This window comes from Dromaius novaehollandiae, chromosome 10 (genome assembly GCF_036370855.1).
Source record: "Dromaius novaehollandiae isolate bDroNov1 chromosome 10, bDroNov1.hap1, whole genome shotgun sequence".
Taxonomy (NCBI): Eukaryota; Metazoa; Chordata; class Aves; order Casuariiformes; family Dromaiidae; genus Dromaius; species Dromaius novaehollandiae.
This window is the reverse complement of record NC_088107.1, coordinates 4,425,315-4,439,070: the sequence shown is the minus strand read 5'-3', so window position 1 is coordinate 4,439,070 and position 13,756 is coordinate 4,425,315. Positions and strand designations below refer to the sequence as shown.

The 13,756-nt window shown below is 42.7% G+C and overlaps 1 protein-coding gene across 3 annotated transcripts in view; it reads right to left on the bottom strand.

Annotated features, from left to right (window-relative positions):
• Nucleotides 1-13,756, bottom strand: part of ADAMTS17 (ADAM metallopeptidase with thrombospondin type 1 motif 17) — a 201,787-nt gene continuing 188,031 nt past the window's right edge. For all 3 annotated transcript variants that reach the window (XM_064517899.1, XM_064517900.1, XM_064517901.1), the window contains 2 exons: nt 7,292-7,469; nt 1-4,534 (listed from right to left, as the gene is read on the bottom strand). In XM_064517899.1, the coding sequence (XP_064373969.1) occupies nt 4,383-4,534; nt 7,292-7,469 (330 nt within the window). In that variant the 3' untranslated portion in view covers nt 1-4,382. The remainder of the gene's footprint in view (nt 4,535-7,291; nt 7,470-13,756) is intronic.

Genomic DNA, 13,756 nt, shown 5'->3' with positions numbered 1-13,756 from the left:
TTGAAGTAACTGTGTTTATTTCACACCAGGGAAGTGCGCAGCTAAGTTATGTAGACCCCTTTCCAGTGGATGGGATAGTTTTGCTCCAATATAAATTTCCACCTACTCAGCAGCCTTCATTATCGGGTTGTGCCCATGCAGCATCTACTATTAAGCGTACAGCAAAGCTGTCACTTCATCTCAGCTCCAAAACACATTGAAGGAAACTCTGAAACGCACTCGCAAGGCGTTCCTCCCCGCAGGCATAAGCTTTAGCTTCCCAGCAGGCTGCACAGACATGCACAGAGACACCCCAAACAAAGCCTTGCTCATTTTTTCCAGCCAGGCCTTTTTGGCTGTTGTGTCGCTGATCACAGAACTCGCTTGGCATTCATCAGGTGTTAACATTCCCTGTGCTGGACTTTGCAACCACACCGCGACCAGACCCATCATTTCGTGATTTGTTAGCACGCTGGGAACTCCAAGATGCCAGGATTTTGCTGACAAATGACCTTTTACACCTACCACAGCTGTCAAATGGTTGGCCTAGACTTATCTGAATCCCAGCCTCAGTCCAGTATTAGACAGATGATGCATAATGTACTACTTACAGCTTCACTCCTTTTTCTTAATATTCACAGCTAGCTGTTTGGTTTGCTTTGTATTTTTTTTCAAGTTCAGAAACCTTATTAAAGTTGTTATGGAAAAAATAAATTTATTATTCAACATACTCAATCTTTTCAAAATGGAATGATCCTCTTCTCATTTTTTTTGGTTTTCATTTACAACTGGTTCCATTCAGTTTGACTGTTTTTATCTTTTCTATTTATAACCAGCACCAAAAAGAAAATTACCATGGATACAGTACATATGCAAATTAACTAATGGAAAAATATATACATTTCACTCTGTAATGAAAAACTTAAATGATATTATTGCCATGGAGGATATATCCCTGTATTATAATAAAATATCAAGCAATAATCAACTGCTAAGATTCTTCTCCACCAACAAAAAAATAGCACCATACATGAGATAGTGAGAATCTACACTCAATAACACAATTGTGCAACTAGAAATGTACAGTACTTTAGTAACAGTACAGAGTATTGTTTACAATATGGAAATACCACCACTGTAATCAAAAGAGTGTCAATCTCTTACGAACAACAACTAAAAAAAGTATTGTCATAGATACACTGAAAGAAACGGCTTTCTTTTCACCAGTATGTAGTAACTGAGGGCAGAGCATAGCTGTAAATTCATAGAAAAGCTCCTATAAAATGATACAAAACAGAAGTGCAGGAGTATTGAACAGAATTAAACTTTTTTTTCAAAATTTTTCTGGCCATTATAAAAATGGGAGGATTGTCCCTAGATGAAGTAAGAGAATGTAATAAAATGGAGCTGTGTTGTGCCATCAGTTTTTAATTAATGATGGTTTCTGATTTAAAAAAAAAAAAAAGCTGATGCATGCTAGTCTGTGGACTGTGAGAGCAAGTGAGGTGGTTTTCAGTGCTCAGACATTCGAAAGTATAAATTCCTGTCTCCTTAGACAGGACGCAGAACTTGGACCCAAATGTCCTTTGAAGTCCAGGACTTACCATACTGGGACAAGCCACAGGTCTAACTAACCCAGTATCCTGTTTTGGACAGTGGCCAGTAGTGAATGATTAGAGAAAAATAAGAATTAAAATTTTTCCTCTTCTACACACCCTCCTAGCTGGCCACCTATTGCCTAGGGAGGGTGCCAGACCAGCACCAGAAGGAAAAATAATAACCCCTGTTATTTAAAAAAACCTTTGATTCTCATTAATAATAAACACATTTATTACTCTTCCAAGATAACAGAAAAACCTGCTGGCAAACCCTTCAACGGCCCAATCTAAATGCTAGCAATGCCAAAAATGATGAGTAAGGGGGTAGCGCTTCACCTGGCCAGGCCACTCCATGGGCAAACACTGCCCAGTTGAAGGAAAACAACAGCAAGATCCAAACCTAAGGAAGCATGGAAAGGGCCTCTGCTCCGCCGAACCACTGCGAGAGCCAGCAAGGGCTGTGCTCCTGCAGGGCACGGCACCAGGCAAGGGGGAAAACTACCCCTGGTAAATCCAAATATAAAGCAGGTCTGCTGGGCTGTGTCTGATCTCTCTGGCACTTTCTCATTAGCAGCTCGTCTACTTATTAATTTGCCTAACTGGATAGCACTGTGGTTTTGCCAAAAACTTCCCTGTTACCACTGCCAGCACCATTTTCACTGATCACTTCCTAAGGGACCACACAACCACCAATACCACCTCCGCATTTGGGCTACAGGGTGGGAATAATAGAAGAAAGAGGTCCAATACTGACTTTAAGATGCCAAAAGAGCATCCAGTATTACAAAAACCTAGTGCGAATCATTTCCCTGATGGAGAAAATCATCTGGGGCATGGGAAAGCAGATCTGTTTGACAGGCACATGAGAGAAAGCTGTGTGCAAATGCGCCTTTGTGCATACAGGCCAGCACTTGTGTGCACACACGCTCATTTGCACTAATAAGCACAGATGCAAATGTGATGCCCACACAGTATTAGTTTGCTGCTGAAGATTAGATCTCCATGCTTGAAACACGTAGCCCTTAATAAAATGCTAATTAGTTTTTCCAGTGAGGTCCTGGATATTGAAAGGTTTGCAATAAGAAGAAGTTGCTTTCAAAATATTTTAGGAACTAAGATTATCTCTCCTTATGCTGAAAAAAAGAAACAACAGCAACAACGACAACTTGAGGACAGGCATGAGCTGCAAGGCAGCCGGGCCCAGGGGCTGGGGTAGGAGCTGGGCTGAGTCCTGCGCTCCTCTCCAAAGACTAAAACAGTAACAACCGGTTCTAGAGCGAGTACAAAGCTGCGATTCATGCAAAGGGCTCTGTTCGTATCATGAAGAGTGGGCTGTAACTTAACCACTGCACAACTGGCCTTGGAGCCTGGCAAGGGAAATGATACGTGTTAGAGCAAGATATGATAGAGAGACATCGATCTGTAGGACTAATGTAGGGGACAAATTCTGCCCTGTGTAGAGCTCCCATTTCAAGTCTCATGTCTCAGAGAGGAGTTTGGTTTAAAGTGCAGACACATGGAAGAGAATATCGAATATGCAGCACTTTATGAGTGCTCTGATAGCACCAATCTGATAGCACCAAACCTGATAGCACCACAAAAAGGAGACAGGAAGCATTAAAATACAGTGACCAAAATCCTAACCTCTGCTGAAAGCAACAGGAGTCTTAGCCTTACAGCTTCAACAAGCCCAAGATTTCACCTTGAATGTCTTGTATCAATCACTGCTTTTGACTCAAAAGGCTGTGTGATCTCAGATGGATACAAGAGCTGAGAGATGGGAAACACCTGTTTTGCTCTCCAGTCCAGCCTTCATACAAAGGCTTTTCCAAGTCCTGTTTCTGTACCAACCCTATCCAGTTTCATAGTCCTCTTAAAAAAAACATTGTCTCCTTATCAGATTGACTTCTAAAAACTGGAGAGCAGAGATGAAACCAAGCAATACCTCAGTGAACCACTGGATGAAATGATTTCTGGCTTCTCCCATCTCATGCAAATGGTTTTTGCTTAAAAATAACTGTTTGTTGCTGTTAATAAGCTTCCATTTCATTAAGCTCAGTGAAAAAAATAGGCTTCATAAAAGAAACTGTACATTTTTCTAGGAAAATGAGAGAGAAAGACAGGATGTTTTTCTCCAAATTAGAAAGAAGAACAGTCCCTATTAGTTGCTTTAAAAAATATGACGTGGAATGTTGGACACTATTGCACTGAGCTTTCTGCAGGAATTTCAGAGATGTCCAGCCTCTGCTATCAGTTTTCACAAGCTTTTATAGCAAATCCCCTCTTTAAATTAAGCCTTTCATTTGTGTGTGTCCCTCCAAGCCCACTCCACAGCAGGATAACTGTTGGGAATTAAAAACATCAGATGAAAGCCAAGACTGAATGATTAAGCAATGTCTCTACCTTTGCTGAATTGTTTTGCCAGAGGCCTTCCTCCATTGAGGTACCCATAACCTTAGTCAATGTAATCACTTTGCAACTCTTGTCCTTTTCTTTAATGGTAGCAAGCCATCCAGTGGCTGGTAATTTAATATATTAAAGTAAAAAGCATTAATGAAAAAGGTAAGGATGTCAAAACACGATAAAATGATTGGCTCCTTGAGATGACTCTTTTCTGCGTGTTTTTTTTAAGGTGGATGAGCGGATTACTTTGGTATCCAGTCTGTAGAATTAGTTTCAAGTCTTATTAGGTAAGCTTTGGAATCCACCACGTTGTAGCAACTCATTAAGTTCCAGTACTCAGACCTACTAGTTCGTGATTTACATACAAATAGCTGTAATACCCTAAGAAGTAGCACAGGTTCATTAACTCTTCTGCTGCATCTTGTTTGCATAAAAGTCTCTGCAAGTCTGGCAACAGCGCTGATACCACCGCATGTCTTGGCATAGATTCTTCTCCCGGATCACCCTGCAGTACACTGTCCACTGGTCGCCTGTACACTTGTACGTGAGAGCAGCTTTGGACAAGAAAAGAAAGGAAAAACTAATAGATTAGCCAGAGAACAGCACTGCAGATGTGATCAAAATCACTGCGTATCAGGGAAGAAAGGGCCGATCTTGCTATCAACACTGCAGATAAGATGGTAAGTGTCACACATGGTTTTATAAAAGAGTAACGGGTAAAAAAATTGTACACTTAATAAAAATGCTTGTATATACTGAATGTTTTTTATGGTGTATGATTTATAAATTGTATGTAGCACTCTTATGAATGCTCTATTAATTGGCAAATGTTCTAAATGAGTATTATGGTCTTTGAGGATGGGAAAAATGGACTAATTAAAGCACATCAGAGGGTGCTGACCCAGCAGCATCTTGAATCCTTGGTCCTCATCCCTGCTGGATGAAAACAGGAGAGGCACGCATACTGTATTTAGCTTGGAGTCTCTGTGCCAAGCACAAGAAAACCATGGCAGTAGGAACTGGTAGGAATGCATATCACTGAAGCTTCATTTTACTGGGCAAAAGGCAAAAGTTTGGTAGAATCTGATGCAGTGAAGTTGCACTGTCCCAGAAAAAAAGGAACGTGAGACGAATTCTAAAAATTTGACTGCGAGAAAAAAAGCTGAAAGCAAGTGGAAGTGATCACCTTGAACAAGGGGAGCAGTTTCTGAGAGTCTGCCAGTAGTGGAGCGGCCCTTTGAGGGCGTTAGATCTGCAGCTCCCCACACCCGCTGGGGTCCTACCAGGTGCAGCGTGCAGGAGATGGGATACAGCCAGGTAAATCTCACTAGACCATCTGAGACTCACCTTAAGAATCTGAGATGAAGGACTTCATAAAACAGAAGGCACTGAGCCACAAATAAGACTAGGCCTCTAACATGTTTCACTTGTTTAGAAGTTAGGTGTTTGGTCTAAACCAGTGGTCCAAGGTCCCTTACAGGTAGTGAATAAGATAAGTATGTCTAGGACATACATGGGTCAGGTATCTGAGGGGCTGAATAAATCCACCTGAATTTGTCTTCACTGAGGGACACCGGGCCCAGATGTGAAAGTCAGGTGAGGTGAACTCCACACTTAGATACTTCTGAAAATGGTACCCTGGATGAAAAACATTCTGGAGCAGGGAAAAGGCAACACGGGTTTTGTAGACTCCTGGAGTTTTTTGTCATATAATTTTTTCATGAGGTTGCTGTTGCAGAGAATAGAAATTTCTGTTCAAAGATAATCCAATGAGAATTTGTTTATATGCAGGAAGAGCAAAACACTCAATGATATATCTTTCTGCTAATATCAAATATCATTGTTTCTGGCCCTGGTGATTCCAAGCCTGGTTTAGAAACAAAAGCATCCAAAATTACTTGCAGATTACTTTCAGCAGGGGCTTGAGCCTCCCCAGTCTTCTAAACACGTGAGCTTTTTATTGCTTTGTCCTAAAATGTGAATTAGGATGGATTTCTTGTCTCATCAGTGTATCAAAGGCTTACTTCTCAAATGAAAAGTTTTCCCTCCACTATGCTCTTAGTGCTAAAATATCTGGGAAGTACTCTCTCACGTTCTTAAACAAAGAGTTTAGAAGCTTCTCAGTTTGACTGCATTTGCAAGAAGAAAATTCCCTGTATTCTTTTAAACAGTTGTGAAAAGTATTATTGACTTTGGGAAAAAAATCAGGTCAGAAACCTCAAGTCCAGTCCTAGTTTAAGCAGTACTTAACTCTGAAAAGCTAAATCTGCTCAATTATGTAGCAGCTCTACCTTTTTTGTGTCTTCTTAGCCTGCAAGTCTAGCACTGGTGAGAGTGTGCAGGCTGTTCTTTCCGGTAAGCTCTCAGCAGGATTATTTACGAACCAGCATCTTGTACTGCAAGCAATGGGAAGCACCAGTGAAGCTCTGTCAGTGTAGTGGATGGCTTAATTTAGCTTAATCTTACTGGTTACGATGTGTGAAACCTAAAGAAACTGATTTAGTTCTTGCTGTGACTGAACACAAAAGGCTGAAGTTGGAAAAAAAGTATTTTTATCCTCTTATAAACTGAGCAAATATGATGTGGAAGCTCATGGATTCCCACAATGTTATATTAACAGAAGCATTCTTACCTAGAATAATTTTTTAAAGGCAGTGTGAAGGTGTTTTGGGAAACAGACAGCTTATCACTGTGTACTCAAAACGACCACGTACACAGGGGATGCAGGGAAAGTGAGGTGAAGGACGGTGGCAGAAAATCAAAGGGTTCAGAGGAAGAGAATGAATGCTCTCTTACCTCCCAGGGAAAAATTAATTCATCGAACCACATTCTTGTGGCAGCAAATGAAAAGGAATAACCCTTTCAGAAAAAACAGTGATGCTCTACTAGTCAAGGTCATGCATTTTCCTTAGGGCGCAGATGAATGAAGTATCATACTTTACACTCACCACAGTGAAAGCAGGGCAAGAAGACATTTGTGACTGGGAGAGATATGCCTGTCAGCTCCCTCACCTCCAGGATCAATCCATCAATCACCTGCTTGTCTGCTCCTGTTGGTCTCGCAGGTCTCTTTACCAGTGAGCGCTCCAGCTCGGTGGAAGCCTGAGGCTGGGACTGATGGATGAGAGGACCCATCCACACTAGATCTTTACTCGAGTGTGACTGGGGGGCCCTCTCATAATTTCTGGCCCTGGTCAATGCTCTGAAGCCTCACTGTTACCACACTGGGCACACTGGGAGCCTGGGCTTTGGTGCCTGGTGCTCTGCTTAGAGTCGTAGGTTGCCCCTTCCCCCCAACACCCCTCACTCACCAAGTCTGGGCGAGGTAATTGTGTTGACATTTATCTTCTCATTGCAGACCTCTTGGTGGCACTGCCTGTAGGCCGCTGGCTTGGACAGGACGGGGCACTCATTGCCGTGGCGCCCCGTGACTTTGTGCATACACTGGACCACGCGTGACTGGAGGCCCTTCCCACAAGTTGAGGAGCACTGGAGGAGAGAAGGTACTGAGACATGGTCCAGGCAGAGTAGTTTCAAAAACCACATACACAAGTATGCCATAAATAATCACTGCCAGGGCTGAAGCAGACTGGCAGCTAACTATGGTGCTGGGGACTCAACAACGGGGGGACATGACAGACGGACCCTTCCTGCAGCTGTTATATTTGTCCATGATGATTTCCCAGCTCCAGGGAGTGCTGTGAGCAGAGGAACAGTCCCAGCACAGGGAAGGGAGCTGCTGCCTTTCTGTCTGGACTCATTTCATCCTCTGAGTCCACCTACACGGGCTGTCTCTCTGGATGCCCATGACGGGGAGCAGGTAGAGGTGCAGTTCCCTCCACCAGCCACAAAGAGGCAAAGCTGGAAAATATATATTGCCAAATACTGCACTAGCAGCTTCCATCTCCCTCTCCATGAGAGACCCAGGAGAACTGGTTGCCTTGATTTGAAAGCCCTCTCCAGGACTTTGTCAGCCTACCAAGGCTTCTTCCAGGGAAAAGATGATCACTGCTATAAGATAAAACCAAGGATTACAGCAGAGGCAGGCAGCTCCTACTGCACGCCCAGACCTCTAGAGAAGCTCTGTTCCAGCATACAGGAGGAAACATCAGGTATTCAAGTATTCAGCCTCATCTATCCCTGCTAACCGTCTGGCACTCATCTGTCCTCCCGGGAGCAATTGCAAATTGTACTCCATGAGTTTTGGCTTCTATTTACCAGCAGGCCCAGCCTGTTTATATGCTTTCTTTGTTGTCATACAATTGGAGTCCCTACCTCTCCCTCCCTCTTCCTCTGGCCCAGTCACTTGTGATTTACAATGTCCTACTTGCATGCTGTTCAATTTTAATAAAGCAAGCACACTGAGCACAGTGAGGTGCACCAGCTGGAGTTAATAAAAGAACCTTGTATTTAAAATAAAGAAACAATGGGTTGCAGGACTTTGGTAAGATTCCTATTTCTGCTAGAGCCACACACAAGCAAACGATGGGGGAGAGGAGGAGTTGGGGGGAAAACACAGGATATACAATCAGGATGGTATTAAAAAGATCCTGATTTCTGTCCTCTGTTGTTTCTGAACAAGGTCAATGCAGTGCAGGAGGTCCTCCTAGCGAAACACTATCGCCTCAGAGTGGTGGGTATTAAAAATAGCATGCCAAACATTTAAGAGGCTCAGAAGACAAGCGCCATTGAGGTTGGAAGCTGTTCAGATCCTGAGGGGAGAAGGACTTGTGAAATATCTTGACTGACTGAATGGAGAGATGCAACAGCTCTGCTGCACTGAACCCGCGGGAACTCCAAAAGGCACGTGGTGTACACGGGCAAAGCAGAAACACAGCAGGGCTACGCACACAGGTCACAGGATGAGATCTACGGGATGGACTACTCTCTGGTTTGTGCTTGGGCTGCTCTGCTGAGATCAGCCCTAAGACTGAAGTCCAAGTACAAACCACATGTGGGGATGACTGTAAGACTAGGAGCTGGGGCAAAAGAACGTACGGATACATCTAACTCTCCACCTCTTCCATCTAGGGGGAGAGGCCAGCAAAGCTGCGGTCATTTTGTTCGGGAAGCATCACAAGAAACCCCTGCTGCTTCTCAAAGAATATCAGATGCAAGAAGGCTAGCCTTGTTCTAGGCTGGAGCACAGGGAGCTTTTCTTTCCTGTGTGTATCAATGAAAGGCCTGATGAGAACTGGCTGAGATGAACAGGACCACATCAAACAGAGCTGGTGGAGGCCTGCTTCAGACCACCCAGTGCCAAAATGCATTTTCATGATGTGCACTCATTATTTCTGGGTAAGAGAAGTTGTAAGATCGGTGAAGCCTATTGTCAAAGATAACACAGACTCTTAATAATGTAATTATCTTTAGTTGCTCACACTAACTGCTTATCGAACTGGTTTCCTGTCTTTGGTATACTCACCAAATTTGTGTTTCCTTTTTTCTTAGATTCTCCCTTATACTCCACCTGCTCTTTATTCCTATCCTTTCCCCCAATATATTTCTCTAGGATTAAATTTCTCTATTCTGAACAGTCTCTGGCTCAGATCCCCTGCCGGACTTTGCCACTAGGCCATCCTGGTGTGCTGTTTACCTCTGTCTTTCCAACTATGCAGCCCCTCCAAGACCTGCTTATAATATTTTGAAGGTAGCAGTCATACTAAATTAAAAGTTTTAAATGTATTTTGGAATTTTAACTTTTTAAGAAATGGTTGTTTTTTTCATCATCCTTATTTCAATTTAGTGTCAACACATTAGTTTACGACATATTTCTCTGCACTTAGATGTTCAGATATTGAATTTACACCATAATTCGGTCACTGTCTATTAATACTTCAGGAATGATTATGGTAATTAGGACTAAGCTGAAGTAGTCCTTTGCTTGTATGCTCCACGGTGAACTATTCCAAAAAGCAATCCTTAAAGTCCCTCATTTAACCCCCGCTCATAACTTCAGTCTCTGCTGTGAGACGGAGGCATTTCATTAGTCGTGGGTGCCCCTCTGCTGCTTCCCAGCACCGGGCACCTTCAGCAACTTCTGGCAGTCTGGAAGCCAGTCAGGCATGACCACTATATTTGGAGTTAAAGCTAACAAACTTTTATTGTTATAAATTCAACTATTAGGCCCTTCCCCTTTACCAGCCAAATGCAACCTCTAATCCTCGGGATTTCAATGGCACTTTTAGTCTTCAGAGTGCTTTACTAACCTTAATCCTCAAAAAACTCTTGGCAAGGGGAATGAATTATATGTCCATCTTACATACAGAATAGTTGTATCACATAAGCATAAAGAAACTTGTCCAGGGCCACGGGGCCCCATGACATGATTGTAACACAGTGGGTCTGAAACCTTTGTCTCCAGCCTTTTGGCACTCTCTGAACTTAGGAATGCCAAAAAAAAAGTGTTTTTCTTATAAGGTGAATAAGATTTTCAGATACTGATGTACAAACACTCACCTACCTATGTCTCTGCTTCTGTCTCTGCATTTGTTAACCAGCAAGGAGGGCAAGCAATGAAACTTTTTCCACAGACACTGCCAACTCCACTCCTTAGACAAATAACAGCAGAGTTTTTGCCCAAAGCAGTTTTATTCCTTCTCCTGGGAGACTGGGATCATCACCTATGCTATGCAATTAGTTTTTCACAGCCAGGAAGACAGATTTTAACATCTTTCTTGAACTCTTTTGGGCTTGGCAGCTAAAGGAAGGTTGGACATCTGGCTTATTTTAAGACAAAATTTTCAACTCTGTACTTGGACAGTCTCTTTGCCTAGGAATTTCAATAGGAAATAGGAATAGATACAAAATACATACAAAGAGGGAATTGTTACTCATGCTACACAAAGAAGAGGACATCATTAAAAGAGGCAGAACAGTCAAACTCCAACTGAACAGCAGATTCCCATAAATACCTTTTCTCCTACTCTGGCTAGCTAAATGCATTGCTGCAGCCTCTCTGTTCCCAAATATTTACGGACCAAGTAAGTATACCCACAGAACAATTTTCAAGGCTACATTCACTCTGGGCCCTCTGATACAGGACCCTCAGGCTTGGACAGAGGATCTGAGGACTGCAGTAAGGAAAGCTGCTGTAGCCTTCTTGAAAACAGAGGAATAACCAGCTGCTGGAGAGAGCGAACTGCTCACGGCAGCATGTGGGCTGGGCAGCAGGGGCTGAGAGCATCGTTATGGCCCACCATCGGATCCAGCGTCGGCTGGTACCCTGCTACAGTGCAAAATGCCGAGAGGCTCCACTGCTGCACTGGGAAATTGCGCTGGTTGTATTCAAAAAACTGCTGACGGACAGTGGATTTTGGGGGGCAAGTGCTGAGCTGTTACGCTGCTATTTACAAAAATTCTCTGAAGTTCTGGAAAGCCTTCGCAAGCATTGACAGAATTCCAAAATGCTCTTGCTGTTTTGATGGCACGACGGAGTGAAGCAATCTGCGATGCTGGAGCACCAGTTCTGGAGCCTGGTACAGAGCTGGGTGGATCTCTGCCTACCACCCAAGCTGCGTTTCAAGTACCGCGAGAAAATCCTCTGGCAACTTGCTTAGTCTGGGAAGCTGGGGACTCAGGCAAGTGGTTGAATGCAGACACTGGTGTCAGACAAAGAAGTTTTTTTCCCTTCTACTAGGCACTATCAGTGATACCACTATCAGAAAAATGCATATGCAAACTACATAGCTTAACCACAAGGCACTAAAGGATCTAGATTTTACCGACAATACAGCCATTGTAAATAGGAAATCAACAAACATGCAAAGATCAAAGAACTGTTCAACACTGTACAAAAGAAGGGTTAATGAATAGTTCTGAAAAGTGAACCTAATGAGAACCCTAGTAACTCTCAGTTCAAGCGCTGCTTGAGAAGGCAAAAGGAATACAAGAAGTGCCTCCATTCACATTCCTTGGCAGTAACATGCAAGCCAGTGGGGATATCCAGAAGGAAATAAACTCACAAATTCTCAAGGCAGCAGCTGCATTCATCAGCTTAAAGAAGATTTACTCACTGAAAAACTCCAACCTTAAGACCAAACTATGATTTTTCAACTGGAATGCTATTTCCACCTTAGGATACTGATACGAAAGCTTGAAATCTACCAAAGGTGAAGACAGATGTCTAATTGCTTTGAAAGCAAATGCCTCAGGAAAATACTAGGTATTAAAATAGAATGAATTCACAATAAGTGCTGAGATCTGTCAGGGACTTCATCAACACCTGATCTGCAAAAGATAGCCAGCGAAGGAGACAGAAATGGGACTGAATGAAGCCAGGGCAGGCCTGCCTTTGGGCAGCTGGAGGAATGCGTAAGAGGGAGCAACCCAAAGAATCCCAGTGTTGAGGGTTAACGGGGACAGAAAAAAGTATACATTTACCATTACAGAGAAAAAGCTGTGATCTGCTCAGAACTGAATGGGACAATGGAGCATTGCTTATGCCCTAGGTGGCAACTGCTGGCCTGGCAGGGATGCATTCAGACCATGTCTCACCTTTAGAAATACCATTTTTTAACACCAGAGCTTCCAGCAGACAGTTAGTGCATCCCTTCAGCCAGTTCTGGATGGTTAAAAGGCTGATCTGTTCTGGAGAGAGGGAGTTCAAGATTACAATGATAACTGAGCTGAAGGCAAGATGTTTTCCTTCTTTATCCATCAGTCTGTAGGCATCTGATGTTTCAAGATACTGGTTTGTCCCCAGTTTGCTGAAAGATGCTGAAACCAAGGATAACACTATGGCTAAAGCTCTAATATTCACAGATAGAGTCATGCTTTACTGACTTCAGAGTTCAAGTATTTCAAGGCCTTAGGAAAGGGTAGAGAGTTTTTCCCCCAGGGGTCTTATTTCTTGCCTCTATGAAAGTCAGAAACAAAGCAAGACAAGTTCCTATTAATAACATTCTAAAACAGCATCTGAGATGAATGACAAACGTCCTGCAATTGCTCTGTTCCCAGGGACTTAATAATATACATGTGTGTGCTCTGAAAGTCAGTGCTCCACACACCTTCACAGCAGGCTTTTTATAAATATTGCTAATTTAAACTCTGAAGTTTAAACTGAAAAGCAACATGCAATATGCTTTCAGAAACACCAGGTCAACTTTCACTATGGCATCATGCTAAGGAAAGAAATTTCTGTCTTTTTGCTGATAGGATCTAATTAGCCCAAAGCAAACTGCAAGCTGTTTTTCAAGCTTCCTTGTTCTTTTTTTTTTTTTCCTTTTAAACCATACATCTGTAAAGAGGACGTATCTGGTCTTGCTTACAACAATCTTTCATTTAGAAACTTTCGTGAAATGACTGATTTGTTTAATTTAACCAAGAAAAAATGCCTACTCTTCTGATCAATATGGAAGAAACAATAAATTATAGCAGAAAATGCTCATGCCTGATGTGACATTATCTTAGAAGGAGAAGAGAGGAGAAATCTTTGTGAACTGCCTACAGCAGTTTTTGTGCTTTCAAACTGCATGACCCTAAGGAACAAGACCTGACCAGTACATCCAGCATGTCTCACTGTATAATTAAGTTTGACTTTGCTATTCTGAAAAGTTCAATTGTGTACAGAGAGTTCAGAGATTAAGAGCTGAATGCATGAATATTCTGGGTAGTGACAGTGCCCCTAAGTACTTGTGCAATGCAGCCCAGGTGGGTGGTAATGAGGAAATGTCATTTAATTTGTTACACCAGTAATGCCTGTTCCCCTCTCAGGAGTCTTCAAACTGTATTTCAAGAACAGGATGAAGTAATAAAAGCAAAGGTGTGAAATGATA